We start from the raw sequence: 26,416 nt of genomic DNA, 5'->3' as shown, positions 1-26,416 counted from the left end.
GTTTTCCTCCTCCTCCTCCTAATGAGAGATGAACCAAGGAGGAGGAAGGAGGAAAAGAGGAAGAGAAGGGAGGAGAAAAAGAGAGAAGGAAGAAGAGAAATAGGAAGAGAAGGAATGAAAAAAGAGGAGGAGGAAGAAGGAGAAAAAGAGGAAGAAGAGGAGTGAGAAAAAGAGAAAGTGCAGGAAAGAAAGATAGTGGAAGAGGAGGAAGGAGAAAAAGAGGAAGAGGAGGAGTGAGAAAAAGAGAAATTGCAGGGAGGAGAGACAGGGGAAGAGGAGGAAGTAGAGAAGGAGGAAGAGGAAGTACGAGAGCATCCCTATGGCCATGTACACTTCCAAGGACCCCCATTGATTTCGGCGGAGGCGTCATGCATGGCGGAATCAGGCCTTCGTCCGGACCTCATCCCCTGCTGTTGCATGATTGCCTTCGATTGGGATGGGTCCTGTCGTCGCGACCAGTGGACCGGAAGTAGTTTGGCTTGAGCACATTCCCCGTCCAGGGCATCAATGGCTCCATTGCTGTCTCAGATGTTATTACGGATCTGTGGATCTTAAGGAAAAGTTATTTTTCGTGACCTGAACGCGTATATTGAAATTTTACAAGCACATATGGACGAATATATATGGCTAGATAAACTAATATGCAAATTAATGAGATTGAAGTCTTCAGTATGTTCCTATTCTTGAAGTCTTCAGTATATTCCTGTTCGTGAAGTCTTCAGTATGTTCCTGATCTATTTCGTTTCTTCCGGATAAAATCCATCAATCTTAAAATTCCTGATTAAGTTATGCCTGAAATTTGGATTAGATTATGTTAATGAATTAAGCATCGCCAGAAATACCTACAGGCCGTGTACGACCATCAGGAAAATTCCAGTTAAAATTATTATAGGAAACCGGATCTGGATTGATCCCAAAATCGCATCAACTCTTCCTTGGACTGTAATCAACCACTCCACAAAATCTATTTGAAATCCATTGATAACTTTTGGATATGTTTTGATAAACAAACGTTGACGGCCTTCCCGTTTAAGAAGCGAAGACCATTACTGCATGAATAGTAGCGAGGAGTCTGAAAAGGAATTCCTTGACGTTGAATCAATAGTGAAAGCTCTGCCCATAATGCTCAGCTCACCTGCGCATTGTTTACCTTAATTGGGTAGTACCTGTGAGTCAACATCCCTCCCTTTCAGATTATAATTACCTTTATAATTAACTTGATTAATTATAGTAACCTGGGCCTCTGTTTGTGGCTGCCAAATCATCCCAGATGTCACATTTAGTTTTTGCCTAGATTATTATTATTATTATTATTATTATTATTATTATTATTATTATTATTATTATTATTATTATTATTATTATAAATCTAATTACGTTTATGCACTGTACAGAAATTTAACATTTATTCCATGCGTGCAAATGCTGGGAGTCTAACATGAATATTGAATTTGGAAAATTTTATTGTCAAATATATATTCGGCTTGTCCATAGCGACCAGTTGTGCGCACGCCATGTGCAGTATTATTGGAAGGAACGGTGTTTTTAAATATAGCCAAGCATCCTTGCAACTTAGGGCGGATGTGAAATGATGTAGTAATATGTTTGCGTACACAAGAAGAATCCTTGTGCATGACATTTCTCTCTCTCTCTCTCTCTCTCTCTCTCTCTCTCTCTCTCTCTCTCTCTCTCTCTCTCTCTCTCTCTCTCTTTTGTGGAACGTTACAAAAGGAGATTAAAATGAAAAAACGTTGCGAAAGAGAGTAAGAAGAATTACTTGGTTCATTCTCTCTCTCTCTCTCTCTCTCTCTCTCTCTCTCTCTCTCTCTCTCTCTCTCTCTCATGAAACTCTGCAAAAGGATATTAAAATAAAAAAAAAGTCGCTGTAGAGAGTAAAAAGAATAACTCGGTTCATTCTTCTCTCTCTCTCTCTCTCTCTCTCTCTCTCTCTCTCTCTCTCTCTCTCTCTCTCTCAGGAAAGATAGAGAAGGTTGGGATTAAGAAACGCACTGTGCAAAAGCTGAATTTGTCAACACGTCTTTCTCCTTTTTATTTGTCATTTCAGAGAAATCTTTCTCCTCCCAACAAAAGGCTTTTGGCTTCACACTTGTTCTCCGGAGTACTTACAGGAAGGAAGCTAAAATAAATATTTGCTTGACGAATGCTTGGAAAGAAAAGGCGGTCCGCTGTGACTTCTGCATTCGTCACACACACACACACACACACACACACACACACACACACACACACACACACACACACACACACACACACACACACACAAAACAACCCTCTCACGCTTGGCTTTCACAAACTCTTCCGCGAAATGTTACGCCCACGTTTTAAGGGAAAGAGACTTAAATAAATACTAAAGGAGAATCTTGCTAAAGGAAATAGGTGGCGTAGTGAGTGAAATGCAATTAAATCTAAATGAACTTTGTCAGTCATTTTTGCAAAGGTCTGAGTCATGCTACTATTAATTGTTCTTATGTGTTCGTATCTAAGATCTTTGGAATATGGTCAGGTTTAAATGACGTAAGTTTAAATTGGTTATTTATTTGAGTCATATTCCCTTTATTTCATTAGTTACGCAGTTTTTTTTTACACTAATGGTTTATTGTATATTAATAGATTTTGGTAGAAATGTCTGATTTGCAATTTTTTGAGATTTGAATAACAAAAATATAAGATATAAATTATTAATTCATCAATTCAAAACATAATAGTCATAAATTCACGAATCTAGTTTAATTTATGAATTGCGGAGAAGCAGAAACCCCGAATGCTTGTATAATGTCGGAACTTCAACCGTGCATTCATGCAAAATCACAAGATCTAATTCGAAAAATCATGAATGTTTCATTTACTTACTATGCAGGAGTTTTACTATGCAGAAACCATGAATGAGTTAAACGTTTGATTCAGAAAGTCGGAACGTACGTTAGGAATTTCTATGAATGAATCCGTGGAGCTTTCAGTTCGCCAGCAAGTTCAACTCCGGTGTTTTTTTTTTTTTAGACAAGCTCTGTGATTACTGTTGAATTCATTTAAAACGCAAACTCTCAGAGGATGTGCGCGTGCGCATTACACTTGCGCAGAAGAGTTTCAAAGCCCAGTAGGAGAAATGTGTGTTGAGTGTAATGAATGCACGTGTCACCTGAGCGTCGTTTGTAAGCTTTTGTCGCACACACACACACACACACACACACACACACCTGATTTTGCTTCATTTTGCTCGGGAGAACAAGTGTGAAAATCAAAAATCTTTTGCTGGAGGAAGAAAGATTTCTCTGAAATGACAAAAAGGAGAAAGACTTGTTGACAAATAAAGCTTTTGCACAATACTTTTCCTAATCCAATCTCTCTGTATCTTTCCTGAGAGAGAGAGAGAGAGAGAGAGAGAGAGAGAGAGAGAGAGAGAGAGAGAGAGAGAGAGAGATTAACCCTTCCAGCAAATAAAACTCGCTAGGAACACCCTGCTTTAAGGATCCTTTGAAAATCAGAAAATATAGATATTTTCAATATGGTAATCATTACAAGTTATTTGCAGAGGAAAGGAGTTTCATCTACGCATGCGCAGACTGCCGAATCCTCATATATCTTGTAGATATTTTGTTATGCTACGCAGAATCTAAACGTCTAAACACCATTTAATACTTCAAGTTAAACTAATCACAGTCGTTGTTTACAATATGACGTCAGATTCAATTACTCCCATATTTTCAAAGGTTTCCTGATAACCATTGCCGCTCGAATCACATCCTTAGGTCTGTTGCAAGCCTCACTAACCTACTTTTTAGGTTAGTGAGCTGCGTGCAAAAACACTTAAAGTAACAGCTCGATTTAGCGGACGTCAACTTAGCGGACTTCTGAATTAATCAGTTACATTGTCATAGTTCTTTTTTAATACGCTACCATTTTAGATATTATTATTATTATTATTATTATTATTATTATTATTATTATTATTATTTCAGAAGATAACCCTATTCTACAAATATTTACAAATAAATATACAAATAAGTTTATTTACAAATAAATTTATGTTCATCATGTTCTACTGTGCCATAAACATAAGAGACGTCTTCTTAGATAAACAGGTTTCTTTAGCAATAAACTTTTGCTCATCATACTCTACGATGCCTTAAGCATAAGAGACTTCTTCTTTTAAGTATACTTATAAAAATTTTATATACACGTTTAGGTCAAGACGAACAACTCCTTCGTAAGATGCACAGACCCGTAACATCTGATATCAGTAGCCATTCTTGTCCAGAGAATGGAGCCATTGATGCCCTGGACGGGAATGTGCTTAAGCCAAACTGCTTCCGGTCCACTGGTCGCGACGACAGGACCCATCCCAATCGAAGGCAATCATGCAACAGCAGGGGATGAGGGCCGGACGAAGGCCTGATTCCGCCATGCATGACGCCTCCGCCGAAATCAATGGCGGTCCTTGGAAGTGTACATGGCCACTGTGATGTTCTCTCTCTCTTTCCTCTTGCTCTTTCTTTTCCTCCTCCTCTTCTTCCTTCTCTTCTTCCTCCTCCTCCTCTTCCTCATTCTCTACTTCCTCCTCCTCTTCCTCATTCTCTTCTTCCTCCTCCTCTTCCTCATTCTCCTCTTCTTCCTCTTCCTCGTCGTTTTCTTCGTCCTTTTCCTCCTCGTCCTTTTCTTCCTTCTCATATTCCTTTTCTTCTTCTTCCTCTTCCTTGCTCTTCTTCCTCTTCCTTGCTCCTCCTCCTCCTCCTCCTCCTCCTCCTCCTCCTCCTCCTCCTCCTCCTCCTCCTCCTCCTCCTCCTCCTCCTCATCTGTTCATCTCTCATTCGGAGAAGGATGAGGAGACTTACGCTAAAATAGAAATCGTCATTTTCGAGCTATCTTTGACAGCACGAGGTTCCATGAGTAACATGCAGCAGAATCCAAATTGAAAGAAATTAAAAAATGAAGTTTATTGCATTACTGCAATGCCGCCTTTCCTGTTGATATGGGAAACGTTGTAAATCATTCAGAGCTTTTAGGAAACATTAGATGTTTCTTTCAAATAAAGAGAAAACGTAACCGGCTTAACATCAGTGTCACAGAACACTTCTTGCCAACTTTCGGCAAGTTGTTGCACCAATGTAGAGTTGCGAATGCTCTGTTCATGCACAGTTCGGAAACCAGTCACCAGATTAGGACATAAAAAGAGTAAAATTTAAAACCGAACATTAGCATTTGCTCAGAATTCTTCAGAAAATTATTAGCGCAAAAATAATCACACATTTGTAGAATATACTTTTAATTAAAAGCTTAGGCCCAATGCCTTGGTCTAGCCCGAGCCGAAAGAAACAAGAAAGATTAACTGACCAATTACTGGGAGTTTTCTGGCGTCACAACTACCAAGGTCACTGACACCACAACAAGAAAGAGGAAAAGGAAGGTAGAAGGGCGGGACCAAACCATTTCAGTCTCCTAAAGGAAGAAGTTTATTAGGTTAAGGAAACACAAATGTAGGAAGAGAATTCCGAAGCCTTAAGAAATAGCCACTATAATGTGTAATCCGAGGACCACCGATAGAGAATTCCTAAGCCAATTTTGTTAAGAAATAGCCATTGAAGTAGTGTAAACCAAGGATCAGCGATTTCCTCAGAGCACACTGCATGCATGAATCAAGATCGGCTGATCGCTGATCATGAATTTGGCGAATTAAGTTAGTTAACGAAGCGTACGAACCGAAATTAAATTTGCATTTCACTCACTATGCCATGTATCCCCTTTAACATTGTCTCCTTCAGTATTTATTAACGTAAAAGCAGTCGGAAAACACACTCCAGGATCCGCTTCATATCACCTGAGAACGCAGACTCTCTCAGAACGTGGGCGCAAGGTCCTTTAGATATACTCTCGAGTATATTTCAAGGACCTTGCGTGGGCGTAACATTTCGCGGAAGAGTTTGAAAGCAAAGCATAAGAGGAGTGTTTGTGTGTGTGTGTGTGTGTGTGTGTGTCTGTGATGAATGCAGAAGTCACAGAGGACCGTCATTGCTTGCTGAGCATTCGTCAGGCAAATGTTTATTTTTCTTCATTCTGTAAGTACCCCGGAGAACACGTGTGAAAGTCAAAAGCCTTTTGTTGGAGGGAGAAAGATTTCTCTGAAATGACAAATAAAGAGGAGAAAGACATGTTGACGAGTTCAGCTTTTGCACCAATAAGGTTCTTAATCCAGTCTTTTTATCTTGTGAGAGAGAGAGAGAGAGAGAGAGAGAGAGAGAGAGGACCGGATTATTCTCCTTACTCTATTTCGCTGCGTTTTAGTATTCTGTAAAAGAAACTATTGTGACGGCTATGTCTGTCCGTCCACACTTTTTCTGTCCGCTCTCAGATCTCAAAAACTACTGAGGCTAGAGGGCTGCAAATTGGCATGTTGATCATCCACCCTCCCGTCATCAAACATACCAAATTGCAGCCCTCTAGCCTCAGTAGTTTTTATTTTATTTAAGGTTAAAGTTAGCCATAATCATACTTCTGACACCGCTACAGGCACCAGCGACACAGGCCACCACCGGACCCTGGCTGAGTTTCATGGGCCGTGGCTGAGGCCACCACCGGACCTTGGCTGAGTTTCATGTGCCGCGGCTAAGAATTTCATGGGCCGTGGCTGAAAGTTTCATACAGCAGTAACGCTGTACAGAAAACTCGATTGCGCCGAAGAAGCTTCGGTGCAATTTTTACTTTTATCAATTTGAAGCTTCTTTTGCAGAGTTTCATAAGAGAGAGAGAGAGAGAGAGAGAGAGAGAGAGAGAGAGAGAGAGAGAGAGAGAGAACGAAATGAGTTATTCGTCTTACTCTCTTCCGCGACGTTTTTTTATTTTAATCTCCTTTTGCAGCGTTTCAGAGAGAGAGAGAGAGAGAGAGAGAACCTCCCTTTGCAGAGATACATTCCTCGTCTCCTCACTTCCGGCATCTCTCGTCATCCGCAATAGCAAACGCCAAGGGAGAGAGTTTCTGAAGACAATGAGATTTCGGGAAAAGAGCGAACAGCATGTTTGACGTCGAGGGTCCCAATTCTTTTCAGATTCAGACTCTAAGTGCTCAGGACGAGAGCTTAATCAACAAGCTTATTTTTTCAAAGAGTGACGAGATGCAATTCGTTACGAACCCCCACCCGCCCACCCCACAAAAAAATATAAGGAAAAATGTCATGCACAAGAATCTGCCTCTTGCAAGCAAGCAGGAATAAATCATAAGATTCTTATTTACTCTTTAAACAAGACCACGAGCTTTTGCATGATCTGCATGCAAGCATGCATGCATCAAGCATTCATACAGTACATACTTGCAAACAATGGAGTGCAAACTTTGTAAAATGTTCCAAGTAGGCGAATTTACAAATTGCTCTGCATTCGGATATAAACTTTCTTAACTTTAATTACTCGTAAGACAACTCAGTAGTGGGCATACCTCAGCCATGCCACGTAACTTAATAATGGCCAAAATGATTTCCATGACAACGAATGGCCAAATCTTGATCGATTTCCATCAAAATTTAATCAGGTAGAGGTTGTCACGTAGTGAACGCTGTCGCGAAGTTTTGTCAAAACCCGTTCGTGCAATGTCGAAATATTGATACACAGAAAAGTAAACATGATAAAGTGATCCTGTTCTGTTCTCTAATCTCAAAACCAACTACTTATTGGTTAGCTGGAGGTACTCGGCTCATATTGGATGACACTGATAATAGAAATATAGAAAAATAAATAGAAAAAATGCAAAACACTAGAAACGATTTTCTACACGGGTCTGTGTTCACGTTGAATGAAAATTATAAAGATTTGATAAAACAGAGTAAAACATAATTGAAAATAACAAACACAAATTAGCATTCGACAAAAATTAAATGGCCAAATATATGTATGCAGACCTTTTGAGTACCTTTTATCGCAAAGTTTGCCGAGTTCTGCATGAGTTAGCTGTTGAAGATGCCTTTTGTCAAGGGGGCTGTTGGAGAACTCTCTGCTAAGGTACTGAGCTATTATCAGTTAAATACCATTACTTGCAGAGATAGACAAATAGGAAGGGGGAGAGAGAGAGAGAGAGAGACAAGCTTAATATATATATATATATATATATATATATATATATATATATATATATATATATATATATATATATATATATATATATATATATATATATATATATACTGTATATATATAATATATGTATATATAGGCTACATGTGTGTGTATTAAGCTCTCTCTCTCTCTCTCTCTCTCTCTCTCTCTCTCTCTCTCTCTCTCTCTCTCTCTCTCTCTCTCTCTCTCTCTCTATATATATATATATATATATATATATATATATATATATATATATATATATATATATATATATATATATATATATATATATAATCATATATTCCTGTTTCAAAACAAACATCTCTTTCATGTATACTATCTCTCTCTCTCTCTCTCTCTCTCTCTCTCTCTCTCTCTCTCTCTCTCTCTCTCTCTCTCTTTCTCTCTCTCTCTCTCTCTCTGTATCTTGCAATAACAATGCATAGTCATCCCTCCGTCCGTTAGTGATCAGTTCACTGGATTTTATTGTTCATTTTCAAGAAGACAGTACACGAACAAATAGGGACATCCTCTTCCATCTCTCTTGTATTTCACAGAGAGAGAGAGAGAGAGAGAGAGAGAGAGAGAGAGAGAGAGAGAGAGAGAGAGAAAGGGCAGGCTATAAAAGCCGAAATTCTAAGACGAGAAAAATGTTAACTTTATGAGTTCAATTACTAAAGAAAATTCAGAAATACAAACTCCAATTTCCTGGAGAGAGAGAGAGAGAGAGAGAGAGATTTCCATGGCTCGGCATTTTCATGTGGAATGAAAGAATTAGCTGTAAAATATGAATAGTTATTGTAATTCCTATGCTTTACAAAGAATTCCCTGCTTGAAGGATTCCTTATAGAGAGAGAGAGAGAGAGAGAGTCCATTTCATAAGTTAAATCCTAAGGCAAGGGAGACACCTGAAAGCAGTCCACAGTACTCTTTATTACTTCAATTACCAGACAAGGGAGAGAAAGACAAGTAGAATTCAATTTCCTTTGGAGTGACACAGTGGAAAAGGCACAGAGAGAGAGAGAGAGAGAGAGAGAGAGAGAGAGAATTTTCTTGAAAGTGATAATTATGGCCTCTGCGGGTGTCCATATAATATTCGATTTTTTTTTTTTCTCCTTCTCTCTCTCTCTGGCAATTGACATGAAACTTAACTCGACAAATTCATTCCATTGGCTCTCTCAGGCATCACTGTGACCTTGATCCACTCACTTTAGACCTCTAAGGTCAATTTCAAGGTTCAGTACATATTGTTACTACTTAAAAGGGAAGTTGGGCCTCTTAGAAACACGAAAGAGGAAAAGAAAAGGTGTGAAGATTTCGGAAGCGAAATTTGACGAATATGTGAATATTTAGCATAATGGATATATCGACAGACTCTTGGCAGATGGATAGGCATTACTAACGGTTCTTTGCAGCGTCCCTTCAACGCCTAGCTGCAACCCCTTTCATTCCTTTTACTGTACCTCCATTCATATTATCTTTCTTCCATCTTGCTCTCCACCCTCTGCTAACAATTATTTCGTAGTGCAACTGCTTTGAGGTTTTCCTCCTGTTACACCTTTCAAAGCTACCTGCTCAAAATTTCCTTTCCAGCGCTGAATGACCTCATAGGTCCCAGTGCTTGGCCTTTGGCCTAAACTCTATATTCCATTCAATTGGCAGATGGAGTACTAGTAACATTCTATTAATCTGCTGAAACTTCAGCAGACTCTTAGACAGCTGCAGTTTCAGATAAGATGGGATGAAGTTACTTTTCATGCCTTGAAAGGGGTCAACGATATTGAATTCACTGAATGAATAAAAAGAAGATAAAATGATGAAAGAGATTTTAAGGGATATCACTTGTTATTAACGCCCTTGCTTCGTATAGCAAAGAGTAATCGATATCGACAGTGTTAAATAACAGATTCGTTTTCGTGGCATTGCGTCGGTCAGTGTCGACGTCAGTTTCATATTGCCATGTTTTTAAATACCCCCTCCCCTCTCTCTCTCTCTCTCTCTCTCTCTCTCTCTCATATATATACAATATATATATATATATATATATATATATATATATATATATATATATATATATATATATATATATATATATATATATATATATATATTATATATACACACACACACACACACACACACACACACACACACATATATATATATATATATATATATATATATATATATATATATATATATATATATATATATATATATATATATAGAGAGAGAGAGAGAGAGAGAGAGAGAGAGAGAGAGAGGCTAGGGGAAAGTTTTACAAAGGAGGCCTGAAAAATTGAGCGACTCCCCCACAAAACTTCTTCCTTAGTCCTATAGGAGGAGAACCGAGACAATACCTGTCGTCCGCTCAGAGAATAATTCATGTTCTGGCCGCCAGGGTACAAATCTCCGTAGCCCTGGCCATATCCCAAACGTCTGTGAGGGTTGTACGTCTCTTTTTCTTTCTTTAAATCTTCTGCTGAAAACCCTTATGGACAGTCAAAAAGACTATAAACCCAAGAGGGCTCCAAAGGGATATAAGCCTACAAAGAGAGACGATTACATAGGGAAGCTGGAAGACTTGTTTAGAAAAACGATAGCTTGAGAAAGCGCGGAAACCGGTCTGGAATCGACTGCATTGGGAAACCCACAAGCAAGTTTGGAAAGGCGATTGAGTAGAAAAGCCTGAAAACTAGTCTGGAAGGACTGTCGCATGGAAACGAGTCTGGAACGACGATTGCATGAGAAAGCCTGGAAATGAGTCTGGACCGACGACATGAGGAAGCCTGGAAGTGGAGCTGAAAGGACGACGGTATGAGAAAGCCTGGAAATGAGTCTGAAAGGACGACTGCATGAGAAAGCCTGGAAATGAGTCTGAAAGGACGACTGCATGAGAAAGCCTGGAAATGAGTCTGAAAGGACGACTGCATGAGAAAGCCTGGAAATGGATCTCAAAGGACGACTGCATGAGAAGCCTGGAAATGAGTCTGAAAGGACGACTGCATGAGAAAGCCTGGAAATGGATCTCAAAGGACGACTGCATGAGAAAGCCTGGAAACGAGTCTGGAACGACGAGGTTATAGGAAAATGTGATAAATGAATAAATATGGGGGAATAGAAATTAAAAACGATACACGTGATATTCATGAGACTCCACTAGAGAGCAGGTTTGAATTTGCTCCTAGCTTAAATATTTGGAGAGATCGGAAGATTCCACGACTGCACTTGGCAAACTCTTCCACATTACAGTGGTAGCCAAGCGCTTGTTTTCTAATACCAGTGCCGCCACATTGGACCCTTCGCTATTTATTTTGCGCCGAGATTTTGGAGGGTGATCCTGACTATAGTTCATGTGCATTTTTATTGTAGATGATGATTACGGCAACATCGCAGTGAGTGCCTTTTCGTATGCGGAAGGAATTTTTGTATTATAAACGTGACGCAAGTTATTTTGTCCGTAATTGACCGCCGTTTTATTTATAAAGCCACCAAATACTTTGCTCTGTTTATACAGTGAGAATGATTTAAATGCTAAGTCGGTTACTAAGTATTGTGTAATTGTACGATTTAATTTTTTTTATTTCATAATATTTCGACCGCTTTGTAGTTTAGGCTCGTTCATATACATATTCAACTCCAGTTCTGCAAAGGTCACATTTTTAATTTACAAGGTGACCTAAATTTTATAGGAGGAATTTCTAGATAAATAGAGGCCCAAAATATTATTTGTTATAGGGAAGGATCTTTGAGGAAAGACAAGAAATTGTAATGTTTATTGCCACTGTAGAGTTATCACAGAACCAGTAGCAAATTAAAAACCCAAAATTTAGATGGCAACATCTAGAAAGTTTTTTGTAACTAATGGTCTCAGTTTATTGAACTGAATACAATTGAAAAATGTAGAAGGAATGACAGTTGACTTATGGACTAATTCCATAGAGCAAGAGCCAGTGTGCTGGCATAAGGCCAGATCAGATTTAACAACCCCGACGAAACTGACAGGGATCGAAAACATTAACAGACAAATAGACAGGAGAAATTATAATAATACGTCATATCAGACAGACAGGGGGAAACTTTTAACAGACAGACGAGAAATTATAATCGTACGTCATATCAGACAGACAGGTGAAACTTTTAACAGAAAGGGGAAACTTTTAACAGACAGGGGGAAACTTTTAACAGACAGACAGGAGAAATTATAATCGTACGTCATATCAGACAGACAGGGGGAACTTTTAACAGACAGACATGGTGAAACTTTTAACAGACAGACAGGAGAAATTATAATAATACGTCATATCAGACAGACAGGGGGAAACTTTTAACAGACAGACAGGAAAAATTATAATCGTACGTCATATCAGACAGACGGAGGGAAACACGTCTTATCAAATTGTCCGTACCTGCGTTCTTCACAGTTAAAGATACGCGGTTAAGGACGAAGATCGGTAATGCTCTGAGTTTCCTTACGGTCCTTAAGGACGTCCGTCTGCAAGTTCGTTAAAGCTGCAAATGCACCGGCCTGGAAAACGCAAGAGCTTGTTAATGAATATTTAAAGGGTAAAGTTTATTCCGACACAAAAGGAATCTTTCATTTGTTCAAAGCTCTTTGAGACTTTGGCGAGCTGTGCTGTAAGAAATGAGGACAAAGGAGAACGGACAGATATTCAGGTGAGAGAGAGAGAGAGAGAGAGAGAGAGAGAGAGAGAGAGAGTCTCTCGTTGATAGAAGTTCAAGTTTTCTTATATATAAAATTAATTTCCTTTATACAAAATTAATTTCGTCGATTTCCCATTTGGAAATTGATGCTGACTGAAGTGTAAGCCTAGTTTTAAAATCCCACAGCCCCGTAGGGGAGAATGCCGCCAGTGCAAGCCATGCGGTGCACTGTAGGCATTACTAAAGGTTCTTTGCAGCGTGCCTTCGGCCCCTAGCTGCAACCCCTTTCGTTCCTTTTAGTGTACCTCCTTTCATATTGTCTTTCTTCCGTCTTACTGTCCTCAACCCTCTCCTAACAATTGATTCATAGTGCAACAGCGAGGTTTTCCTCCTGTTACACCTTTCAAACCTTTTACTGTCAATTTCCGCTTCAGCGCTGAATGACCTCATAGGTCCCAGTGCTTGGCCTTTGGCCTAAATTCTATATTCAATTCAGTAAAAGGCCACAGGGAAAATTTTATCCAGCGTAAATTAAGCTTCTGCTAAACATCGCCGAACTTGTCGAATGATCGCTCGTTGCCTTCTGGCTGAATCATGCCAGAATCTAGATGTGCATCGGATGCGGATGCGTATGTGGATGTCATACTTCATATTTTGTGGGTGAGGGTGCGGATGTTAAAAACTATGGAGAAGTCTGAAAATGGTGTAGAGGGTTTAGAGACGCGTCTGGAAAGACGATTAAGTAAGAGACAACTGGACGTGGGTGTGGCAGAAGATTGCTAGAGTCTGGGAACGTGTCTGGAAGGACGTTGCATTGGAAAACCTAGAAAAGAGTCTGGAATGACGACTGCAATGGAAATCAATGAAATGATTTTGGAGGACGATTGCACAAGGAAACCTGGAAAAGTCTGGAAAGACGATTATATAGGGAAGCTGGAAGACTTGTCTAGAAAAACGATAGCTTGAGAAAGCCCGGAAACCAGTCTGGAATCGACTGCATTGGGAAACTTACAAGCAAGTTTGGAAAGGCGATTGAATGGAAAAGCCTGAAAACTAGTCTGGAAGAACTGTTGCATGGAAACGAGTCTGGAACGACGATTGCACGAGAAAGCCTGGAAATGAGTCTGGAACGACGACATGAGAAAGCCTGGAAGTGGAACTGAAAGAACCACGGCATGAGAAAGCCTGGAAAAGAGTCTCAAAGGACGACTGCATGAGAAAGCCTGAAAATGGATTTCAAAGGACGACCGCATGAGAAAACCTGGAAATGGATCTCAAAGGACGACTGCATGAGAAAGCCTGGAAATGAGTCTGGAACGACGACAGAAGAAAGCCTGGAAGTGGATCTCAAAGGACGACGGCATGAGAAAACCTGGAAATGAGTCTGAAAGGACGACTGCATGAGAAAGCATGGAAACGAGTCTGGAACGACGATTGCACAAGAAACCCTAGAAATGAGTCTGGAAGGACGACTGCATGGGAAAGCCTGCGAACAAGCCTGGAAAGACGACTTCCAGGGGAAAAATGCAGATGACGCTCTTTAGCTCCAGAGAGCTGCAGTGCTGTTCACATCATCATCTGAGGCCCAGAATATCATGAATAGCAAGAAGCCGAGGAGGAGGAGGAGGAGGAGGAGGGAAGGAGGGGGAGGAGGCCTGGAAGCTCCGCAAGATGAAATGACGCTCTCATGATGGCGATGAGGGTGGTTGCTGGTGATCTCACGGCCTTACGATGATGATGAGGGCGGTAGGCCCCCCTTCCCATCCATTATTCTCTTTTACTTTACGTATGGTTATCTCCTCTTTTTTTTTTTATACTGACCTCGAGTCGCTATCATCAGAGACTTGAAGAGTGAGGATGAAAAGATGTTTTATTATGTCTCCATTAGAACAACTAAACTATGTAATTCCCATGACCTGGGTAATGAGTTAATGGTGACATTGGACATTTTAAAATGAAAATCTTATCCTTGGCAAATATAAGACAGTGCAAGTTATTTGGGATACTTTAAGGCATTTATATATTCTTTAAAAAAAAATAACATATAAACAGGCAACGATGGTTTGCTTTTGTAAATAACAAGTGTCATTAACAGCTGATAAGAAATGTGAAATATATATATATATATATATATATATATATATATATATATATATATATATATATATATATATATATATATATATATATATATATATATATATATATATATATATATATATATATATATATATATATATATATATATATATATATATATATATATATATATATATATATATATATATATATATATATAATATAAATAAATATAAATTATATATGTCTATATATACACATGTATGTATATATGTATTTCCACATATCATACGTTGTACTCTCATAAGCAAGAGAACATATATTACACGTATCACATATGACACAAGCATCTTTAAACATGCACGAGTCTCAAATCCAGTAACCTTTGCTATGGGGGAAGAATAGAATTGGCGGTGTTGTAATGAACGAGGTCCGGCTCTACTGATGGAGAGATGATTTTTTCCTTCCAGTGGGTTTGATAGTCCAGACCGGAATTTGAACATTGGCTCTGATGGCTATTGATTCTCTCTCTCTCTCTCTCTCTCTCTCTCTCTCTCTCTCTCTCTCTCTCTCTCTATACACTGGGAATGGATGACAGTGTCTGGTCTCTTCCGTAGATCTCTCTCTCTCTCTCTCTCTCTCTCTCTCTCTCTCTCTCTCTCTCTCTCTCTGTATACACTGGGGAATGGATGACAGTGTCTGGTCTCACCTTCCGTAGATCTCTCTCTCTCTCTCTCTCTCTCTCTCTCTCTCTCTCTCTCTCTCTCTCTCTCTCTCTCTCTCTCTCTCTCTCTTGCAACTTGAAGCTTGAAGTCTTAATGACCCATTTACTTATAGAATGGTCTAGGGACCTTCGAAGATGCATCTGAGAGAGAGAGAAGAGAAGAGAGAGAGAAGAAGAAAGAAGAGAGAAGAGTTTTATACCTTTGCCATAACTGAAACATTAATTAATGGTATTTCCGGCTAAAGGCATCAAGAGAGAGAGAGAGAGAGAGAGAGAGAGAGAGAGAGAGAGAGAGAGAGAGAGAGACTTCGCTATACATTTGCCATAACTGAAGCATTAATTAGTGTTATTTTTCCAGCCAGAGGCATAGAGAGAGAGAGAGAGAGAGAGAGAGAGAGAGAGAGAGAGAGAGAGGCTGACTATTAGTTATACCTTTGCCATAACTGAAGCATTAATTAATGTTATTTTTCCGGCCCGAGGTATCTCGTTTGCCCAGCATCCTTCAAGGCGATGATGTTTGATGTTCGGTGGTTCGTTAAAACTTTCTCGAATGAATTGGCTTCGTCCAAGGCAGGAATTCCCTTACACGCGGCTGTATAGATGAGCTTTTAATTCATCATGACATTTGTAAATGCGTATTTGTGTCACACACACACACACACACAGAGAGAGAGAGAGAGAGAGAGAGAGAGAGAGAGAGAGAGAGAGAGAGAGAGCTGGAGCAGCCCGTAACCCAAGTTCACAAGACAAGTAGAAATAAATCATTGATATATCAGGATGACATTACGTTCCCCTGTAACAGACGGCAAGAAGTCGAAGCAGCAATGGGGAAACTTACCTTCAATGGAAATTTGAAAAAAGTTTACTTTCAGCACGAATCAAGTGATGTCAGGAAAATTATTAATAGGAAATAAGAAAGAAGATGAACATGGAGGCAGGTAAAATAAGAAAAAAATCCCATAAGAAGGCCGACAGAAAAGGTGACCATGAAAAAGTATGAAAAAACGAAGAAAAATGGAGTTTATACCTTATACAACAAATATGGAAAGGCAGGAAAAAGTGGGTGATATTAGAAATATGAATGCTACTGTGTGAAGATTAATGCTTAGCGCCTTTGCCACTGTAGAAAATCGGAGAAGAATAAAAAGAAAGCAAAATTAAAGAGTTCAAGGGGCTACAGTGCAGGGTCCTAAAAGGTGTAAGATAGGCTGTATGTAGAAAGTATGAAATTATGGTAGAAGTAAAACGGTATGCAAAGCAAAATCAGAAAAAGGAAATTAAAAATCATGATGACACTGGAAACATGGTATCAGATAATGCGTTAGAAGACATGCAGTGCAAAATCATAACTAGCATTCATGAACAAGCTACAGTAACTCCATACTGATACTAAATAGCAAAAAACTGGCATGGTATGCAGAAAAAGAGTGATGGCCTGGGAATAGAAGCAAACACTCAAATTAGTGAAATCCTAAATGGGGTCAACATAAAAACTTTAAAAAACTCGTGAGAGAGAGAAAATAGTAAATAACAAGGGAAGCCAGTATCGTATAAAAGGGGGAAATAATAAAACGAAAGTAAAATGGTAGGAAATAAAATTATAAATGATAGAACTCTCTTCACTTACCTGTGCGCGCAACTGTGAGCGCTCAGGACCCACCTGAGGAGAAAGAAGGAAAACTGAGCAACACCAAATTTCGAAGACATTGACTGTTGCCAAATTTTGGAGGAGGACCCTGGCGTAAATTACACAGTGTATAAAGTAAGTGGGAAATGTAAGTAACATGTTCAAATCAAGTTATCACAAAAAGTTTAAGCAAGTACGTTTTGGAGTGAGTATCTGCTACTAGGCCTAGGCCGTGTTCCTCCCTAGCCTGACACTCTCGATAGGCCTAGGCAATATGTATGTGCTTATGAAGACGTAACAAATTACCTGTATATATAGGAAATATTATAGAAAATTGGTCAGAATGACCCGTAAGTTATATATTAAATAAAGCCGCAAGTTTGGTCAGTCTGGTACTTAAGCCTACGGTCGGCTAGTAGGCCTAGGCTAGTTAGTGTAATCCAACTTTGAATCCCTTTAGGTGGATTAGAACAAGTGCAGTCACCTAATTTGCGGTCGTTACCCAGCATAAACGTAGGCCTAGCCTAATTCACTATTGAAGGGCTAACTTAGTTCTTAGCCTAGGAGGGCTAAGCTAGGCTTTTTGTAGAGTAGGCTTACCCTAATTGCTGTCCAGTCGTGACTTGGGTAACTAGGCCTAGTGGCGTAGTTAGAGTAGACCTTTTACCTAGCACTGGAACTGATTGAGCAAATGCAGAGTATGGGTTCAGGGCTACTTTAGGCCTAGTAGGTATTTCAAAGAGAATAAGACCTGACCAGACTTACCTTTACCTAACCTAACCTAAGCTAACCCCAGTCGCCGAGTCATAACCTGGCCAGGGATCAAAGCAGTAATTCACAGCCCCTTACCTTGCATTCTATCCCTGAAGCGAATGCATTTGCGCAGGCTACATTCTGCTACTTGCGAGCGAGCCGAGCTTAAAAGCAAAGGAATGTCACTTTTCAACGAGATGCAACCTAGCCTAACCTCCCTTAACCTAACCTGACTTAAGGCAGCATGCCCTGCCCAAGCAATCAAGCGTGGGGGTTACAAGCATCCCCTGAACTGTCCCATCCTTCCCTATTTTAAAAGAGACGTACTGTACTAACCTACCTTCTCCATAACCTAACCTTAAACTGGTTTCATGCTTAAAAGTACTTACCTAGGGTATCGGATGGTGAGGTTACCATTAACTTCAATGGGGGAAATATGAGGTGGGTATAGGGTAGCAACTGCATCCAGTCAGCAACATTCAGTATTTTGTGTAGAAGCCCCAATCATAGGGTCTATGAAACTTTGGGAATGATTCAGCTTTGTCAATGTAGGCCACAGTTTCCAGGTTTCAGTATGCTGCCCAAGAAACCTTAATAATTTTTTGGCCTGGAAAAATACACTTTTCAAATTGTCCTTCAAGATTTCTTGTGCTTAATAGGAGGAAATCTTGTCCATAAGAGGATTTGGTTGCAGATTAGTATAGGATGTTTAGTGATTTAACAGTAATTTTAGAATGCTCTATAGTGAATGTTGTCATAAGATTTATATACTATACTGCATATAATTGCATAATGTTAAATGGTGAAAGTATTTATAATTAGTATACATGGAATATATGTATGTTTTTAGGGTCAGTGATTCGTGTATTTTGGCTTCCATATAAATATAATGAATTCCACATAAATATAATCAATTTGTTACATTTAGCATTGACAGTTACGATGCCAGATATGTTCACAAAATCAGACAATTGCTACAGCATCTTGGAAAGTTTGATAAAAATGGATATGAAATTGAAAATTCAGAAAGCAGGGAACAAATACATTGCATAAAGAATGTTTAATTGTAATTTACTCGTTCCAGCTTAAAAAATGTCAAAAGAAGACGACATGTGCCTGAATGCACCCACAAGTAGATGAACTCTCGACCAAGACTGTGGAAGGTAATGAAGGAAAGGCTGTTGCTGCCCAATTTATGACAACTAGATGTGGCATCAGATATGACCCAAGTGCCAAAATTAGCAGACGTACACCTCATCAAGCAGGGGTAGGTTGAGAGCTTGCAAATAGCCATAAGGCAGTTGACAGGCAGTTTTATATGCTTTGAAATGTTGAAGTTATGATTGTTATAGAAGAATCCATAAATTATAATTAGCTGCATTCCGTGTAAAATAAACCCACCTACTGTACACAGATTTGAAGCATTATCAAAAGAAGAAAGGGTCCATCATGCATGCCCAGCAGTCAGTCTACTGTGTAGCTACAGCATCTCATTTTTTTGTGTAGCTTGAATTGTGAATTTTTACATTCACTTTTCTAAGGAATTCACAAGTGCTTTCTTCTCCCCCTCCCTTAATGGTTGTAAGGTTTTGACGAGTTCCTTTTCACACCTTTTTGCTATGGTTGGCTTTATCCCATATTGCTGATGCTTCCCAGTGAGTAATGCCATTTATGTTACTATTCATAATCTTTTCAGTAATGCATATCTCCAGTTTTTTATATTTATGATACTGAACTATACCCTAAGCATGGATTTCAGTTGATATTCTTTTTGCCATAACATTTACTGTGTGCTTCATTTTTGTCACTCTTTTTCCCTCAGTGTTCATTCTTTTTTTGCTTTCAGTTTTTAGACTGAATTAATGCATTTAATTGCATTATTGTTACTCTTCCTCCAATTGTGCTAACCTTCATTTAGAATGCTGTCTTTATGTGAACTAACTATAAGTTTGGGCTTGTAAGGAATATTCTTTTGCATATTCTCTGTGAATGTTTCACTTTGTGTTAACTGGTAGTTATTTCCATAGTAATGGATGCCATGTACTCCATTTGTGTTTTCCCAATCCAATTGCAGTATGTACAGTACTGTACTTGATATTAGTCAGAATTAGCTGCCTCCTATCTTGAATTCCCTTACGAGGGTTTTTATGGTTCTACAATGATTTTTGTTCCTTGAGTGATCTCTCTCAACCAGTGATACACTCAGGCCCAGGGCTTGCCGCTCTGCAATCCTTATGCAAGACCTGTTAGGAAAAAACAGGGGTCACTGCATACCCTGGTTGCAGGACGTTTCTGGGTTGGATTCAACTCCACTCAGTTGTCAGAGATGACCTACCACCTGAGGAGTAAGTCTCCTACATAAAAGGTGATGGTTTATATATCTTTTCTCTTTCTGCATCTTTTCCCACTTCTATGTGGGGTCGATGTTTCTGACAGCTTTCCTCCACCTGGCTCAGTCAAACGCATTGTTCTCTGACAATTGTTTGTCTCTCGGATCTTCTCTACCTATATCCATCCACCTTTGCTTTGGTCTTCCTCTTGCTCTCCCACCAGGCACCTCCATCTGCATCACTTTCCTCCCTACATGTGTCTCATCCCTTCTCCTCACATGGCCATACCACTGAAGTCTTCTTTCCTGGGCCTTCATTAATAGTTCTAAGATTTTAGTAGTTCCTCTTCTTTCATTTTTGAACCTGTCCATTTATGTTACTCCACACATCCACCTGAGCATTTTCATCTCTACCGCACCCAATTTCTTCTCATGCACTCTCTTTACCGGCCATGTTTCTGCACCATACATCAAAGCTGGTCTCACTACTATCTTACACACTCTTCCTTTAATCTTTGTATTGATTCTGCAGTCACACAAGACACCTGACATCTTTCTCCAATTTTTCCATCCAGCCTGCACTCGGTGTGTTATTTCTACATCCAAATTTCCATCATCAGCCACTGTTGAACCAAGATACTTAAATTTTTCTACTTGGTTCAACCTTGTCCCTTCCATACTAATCACGTATTCTTGATCTTCATTAAAACTTAGGTATTCAGTCTGCTTCCTACTGATCTTTAAACCTGTGTCTTCCAGCACCTTCCTCCATTGCTGTAGTTTTGACTCAGTTACCCCTCTGTTGGTGCTGCAGACACAATGGCATCAGCAAACCACATGCACCAGGGGGGATTGATCTCTTATTCCTTGAGATAGCACATCCATTATCAGGTCAAAAAGATATGGACTTAAAGCAGATCCCTGATGTAAACCAACTCTTACTGGTATCCATTCAGTTAACCCAACACTGCTTCTAACCTGCGTTTTTGCTCCTTCGTACATATCTGGGACCAACCTCACATACTTCTCCGGTGTTCCCTTTACTCACATGCACCTTCAAACCTCTTGGCGTGGTACTCTGTCGTATGCGTTTTGATGGTTTATATATCTATAGGCACAATTAACAAATTTTTAAAGTAATATGTATTTTTCCTAGGTATATAAACCAGAGCCTTTTATAGATTAAATCTGCTTCAGCCACCCTGCTTTGTCCTTTTGGCTGAAGTAAAAAGTGACTGCTGTTATAGTTAGTGACAGTAGGTTAGTGAGTGGTATTTCCTCACTCATCACCATTAAACACCCGTTAACTACTTGTCACCAAGGTCAGCGACTGTCCCAGCTCACTCTGAAGGATACTCCAATATAAAAGACTGTGGTTGGTATACCTAGGAAAAATACAAATTACTTTTTTTTTTGTCAAAATAGGTTCCTTTTTGAAAAGCAGTTCAATGGGAAATTGTTGTCTCTGTAATTTATCATGCATCAGAACTTCTTCATGGCCCTCAGTTTGTTCTTCCACTATTTTCAGGAAGCGTTATTGAAGAAACCTTTACTGACTTCTCTTGCTGCCCTAAAAATGTCTAAAGTTTGCCATGAGTTATGAAAAACTTTCAGAATCCTGCATATCTTCACTCCAGCATTGCAGAACATCCTGATCGGCTGGTGAATGACTTCCAGCATTGTATTGTTATAAATAAAACTTTAAAGGGCATTGCTGCTATGTTATTGAATTATGCAGTGATTCATACAGGTTTAACTGTATAGGCATGTTCTTTCAGTGATACAGAACTAAAATTTTGAAGCACCACTATGTAAGGTTTTTGAGATACCTGCAGAAATGCCAGTTTGGAAAAATTTGTTTTGCAAAGCTCTTCAAAACGAGTTTAAATCTTTGTTTTTTTCATCCAGATGATCTTTATAAGATAGTAAACAAGACTTTTGTAGCCATATTCCAGTTCATTTATCTTGAATTTTATCTGGAATATAAAGTTTTATGCAAAACCTTAACAACTGAATGAAAAGTAAAAAGCATTTCCAAAACTAAATTATCTTTTTTGGACGTTTATAGACCCCTACTGACAAAGAAAAATTAACACCTATCTTTTGGTGCTTGTGTATGTTCATATACTGCCTTTGACCAACAACATTGTGAGATGCAATGGGGCAAAGCATAACTCATGGCTGCACACATCATTTGATCTGGTTTGAATTACTGAGATTCATCCAGATGGAAAGTGGGAGGGCTTTTTGTCCAATACCTGTATATTAAGTGCCTACATTCAAGGTATGGCACTGTACCCATGTAATGGTTCAAAATCAGCTTATAGATAGCTTTTAAGACTACTGGAAAAAGGATATGGTTTGTAATTGTTGCTATTTTTTGCAGTTATCTGGGCAAAATTCTATTTTATATAGAAAAATCAAACGAAAGCAAATGCAGCTCACTGTATGGTGGTATGTGCACCTTCCTTCTGCACATTAACCTGTGGTCAGTGAGCTAGCTACCGCCAACTGTTCATTGTATCCTGTGTAAGTGTTTTATCAGCAATTGGGAGTGACTAAGGCAATGTGAAACATGAGTTATAGGTTTTGAAATATATGAGCATACTTTAAAATAATCCTTTTTAGGTCATAAGTATGAAGTACATCAGAATTACCAGTGACATTTATTAGCTTTGGGTTTGAGTTTGATTGTGTGTCACTCATTGAGTCATTGATGAATAAGATATGTTCATGCATCATATGTTATGTTTAACCCACATTTCCAGATAACCTCATGAAGACTGCTCAGGAGAGACAATGCCACCTGTGAAACCTATTCCAACATTGCTTGAAACTTGCTTGAAGTATTATGGAAGACACTGTGTAATGTCCTTGAGAGGGCTTGTTTCACAGTGTATAGATTGTGATAAAGATGAAAAGGTTAGTGTAGCTAAAAGAGATTCGCTTCTAAGCAGTGCAAGAGCATACTTCCTTGAATATACAGTTGTGCGTACAAGAAAAGAATTGCTCAAGGTTGTGTTTGATGAGATTCTAGATTTGGATTCTGAAAAGCAATTGGAAATTTTAAGAGACTGTATGATCATTCATGGAGGTGAATGGATTGAGGAATTAGATCTCACTTGTGATAAGTTGAATTCTGTGGTTCCCATAGGTGTGAATCATCCTGAACATATTCTTTCTCAAACAGTGTTTCAGAACTATTCATGGTCTAAGAGTCTGGTATCCCTGACAGTAACAAGTTTGCAGAATTTGCAAATAATAAAAGCAGTTGGTTGTCATTGCCAAAACATCCAGTATTTAGATATAGCAACAGGCTTTTATGGTGATCCACAGTATGATTCGCAAATGGGAGAAGGTTGTACCTCCTACTTAAGGTACCTCTATGGTGCTGTTGAAAATGTGAATGCTGGTTGTCCGAAACTGAAAACTGTCGTCTTCCCCCAGTTTAAAGGACATCCTGAGGTAATAGATAATGTTGTGAAGATGATCCAGTTCATGCCAGACTTGCATGTTATCAGAAATGTAGATACAAGGTTGGTTGCTATTAAATACACAAATGCTATAGGCAAATTGTGTACTTTGAAGTTGACCGAGTTTGAGGAGTGGGATAAAGAAAGTTGCAGAGGCGGAGAATATGATGTTGTGAACGAAGCCATAGGCAGAATTTTTCCAAATGTAAAAAGATATGCATCCCTCTGTTGGAATCATGGAGGTTTGCCTTCCTATCTTGACCAGGGACTGACAAAGATACAGGCCAATTTTTCTTGTTTACAGGTGATAGAACTCTACAAGTATCATACAGATTTGGTAGAGGATTTAGATTTTTTGGATCCCATGCCGAGCATGAAAATATTCATTATGTCTGAAAGTGATGACCTTGTAGGAGTCGATAAAATTAGAGCACTGGGTACTGCGTTTCCAAATTTAGAAAAGTTAGTATTGTACTCGAATTGTTATTGTGTTGAGAGTGATGATGTTTTACAAGAGGATACTTTCTTTCCCAAATTGAACACACTGGAACTCTATAGAATAGCTGAGATAGATGTAAGGTTTTTGCAGATTATGCTGGAGAAATGCCCATCACTTAGGACGCTGGAGCTATTTTGTTCAGAAGAAGTTTATTTTTATCAAGAAGCACTACCCGTGACTGATGAATTTTTGCAGAATTTAAGTGTTAGTATGGAGAACCTTGAAAAGGTAATTATTGCACTTGATTCTGAAAGCTATTCTACATCTTTCGCTAGATTGTCCAAATTCAAATTAACGTATACATCGGTTCAGTGTATTTTATCTGCATGTCCAAATCTGAGGTGTTTAGGAGATCTAGGGAACTGGAGTGTCGTAGAGGAAGAATTAAGTGTACTGATAGATTCTGTTGCTAAGAATAACTGGGACTTAGATCTAGTATATAACTCTCCCTGTTGACCTGTGATATTAGATTTAAGTTATAATTACAGATTAGAGTAACCAGGACTTGAACCTGGTATATAATTCCCTGATGACTTGATGTCAGAACATATTGTTACCACATTTTGTATTTTCTTATGTTTTAACATTACATTAATTATATGAAGATGGATATTTGTGGAGAGCTGCTTAACGTTATAATAAATACTAAAGTACTGTGGCTTTTTTTATGTTTTTACTTAGGGTAAGAAGTAATTGGCATTTTTATTACATCAGCTGTTAAGGCATTGAAAGTTGTCTCACATAATGTTATCAGTATGTATTAAGTTTTGGGTATGGTTTTCCTTTGTAAATAAATCTCCAGTTTCTGGGGTTTGTTAATTCCAACTTGGAAGTTGTTTTTTCAATGTGCATTTGTCCACATAATTTCGTTAACCATGTTTTGCCATATGTCTATGGACAGGGAATACCCCAGTTCTTACCAAATCATGTAGTTCAAGATTTAGAGGCTTCCACTGCACGTGTGCAGACCTGCATTTAATGTCCACTTTTCTCTCTTTTTTTTTGTGCATGAATTGAGAGTCAGTCATCACTTATCTCGGAACACTTTTATGAAGTTGTCCACTGTCCTGTCATTATATATTTCATCATTTTCATTCACCTCATGTGTTAACTGTTTTATTTTTTCTTTCTTGTTTTACATAATTTTGTCTTTTGTAGTTGGAAGCCAGTGTTCAGATTACTTTGGGATTACTGAAGCATTTATTGTAGCATATTCTCTGTTTCCTGGTTCTTTTACATTGTTCCTTTATTATTTCTGATTATCTTTCAGTTTCTGTTTATATTTATTTTCATATTTGGGTGGGTGGCTTGTATTTTTTGTATAAGGTAATTTCTTGTGACATTTGCTATTCTGTAGTGTTTTTCGTGTACTGCTTTAATGTTCCTTTTGGGGTTTCAGTTTTACATCTTTAAAATTAAGTTTTTTTTTTTTTGTACACTGTAACCCATTACCTTCAGGTCTTGAAATTTTGTGACTTTTGTCATACCAGTGTTTTGTGGATCAGCAAGTTTTGTTGTGATTAGGTCACAGAGTTGTTTGTTTTTATTCCTGTGAATTACCAGGCTTCAGTGTCCTTGCCAAGGTCTGCTTGGCAAGCTAGTTTGTTATTCTGTGCTTGACAAAGACCTTGATTTGTATCTTTACCTTCAACTGTTCTCACCTGCTTTGTGATACATACCATAATTGGTCTGTGAACCAGTATATCCCAAAGTTTTCAGTTGATGTCTCTTTGGACGCTTGCTCTTCTGGAACGGATCTATTTGGATAACGCTTCAACTCTCAGTATGCTTCCTCAGCAAAGCCCTAAGGCCAACATTCTACTGAGAAGGAAGAGGAGGCCAGGAGCTCCTCTTCTTGTATTGGTATCTCTTAAGCTTCTTAAGGTTCCCTACTTGCCAGATGACTACACACTCCTGCAGCACATTGCATTGTAACTATGATTGCACTATGTGGCCTTTCACTCCATGGGGACGCATATCCTTTGTATGTTGTCTGTCTTCATATCTTTCCCCTCTTGTTACCTTCAAGCATAGAAGATATGTAATAAGTGCCACACTTCAAAATCATCTGTTGGTGTCCCTTTGAATTCCTGCTTTCAGGATGTTTGTGTGTGTATCTCTCTCTCTCTCTGGACCTGTCCGTTAGACAATGAGTATCTGCATTTGA

At 38.8% G+C, this 26,416-nt stretch overlaps 1 protein-coding gene across 5 annotated transcripts in view; it reads left to right on the top strand.

The window, feature by feature from the left end:
• Positions 1–24,903, top strand: part of LOC136825426 (uncharacterized) — a 43,240-nt gene extending 18,337 nt beyond the window's left edge. The window contains exons 1-4 of one of the 5 annotated variants that reach the window (XM_067081814.1): positions 17,194–17,330; positions 19,033–19,215; positions 22,664–22,806; positions 23,046–24,903. In XM_067081814.1, the coding sequence (XP_066937915.1) occupies positions 23,077–24,705 (1,629 nt within the window). In that variant the 5' untranslated portion in view covers positions 17,194–17,330; positions 19,033–19,215; positions 22,664–22,806; positions 23,046–23,076 and the 3' untranslated portion in view covers positions 24,706–24,903. Of the gene's footprint in view, positions 1–16,379; positions 17,344–19,032; positions 19,216–22,663; positions 22,807–23,045 lie in introns of those variants that run through there. The other 4 variants (XM_067081813.1, XM_067081811.1, XM_067081810.1 and 1 more) reach the window with 4 other exon arrangements.
• Positions 24,904–26,416: the final 1,513 nt, after the last annotated feature.

This window comes from Macrobrachium rosenbergii, chromosome 37, assembly GCF_040412425.1.
Source record: "Macrobrachium rosenbergii isolate ZJJX-2024 chromosome 37, ASM4041242v1, whole genome shotgun sequence".
NCBI classification, from domain to species: domain Eukaryota; kingdom Metazoa; phylum Arthropoda; class Malacostraca; order Decapoda; family Palaemonidae; genus Macrobrachium; species Macrobrachium rosenbergii.
Note: the sequence above shows the minus strand (reverse complement) of the source record. Positions and strands in the feature narration are given on the sequence as shown.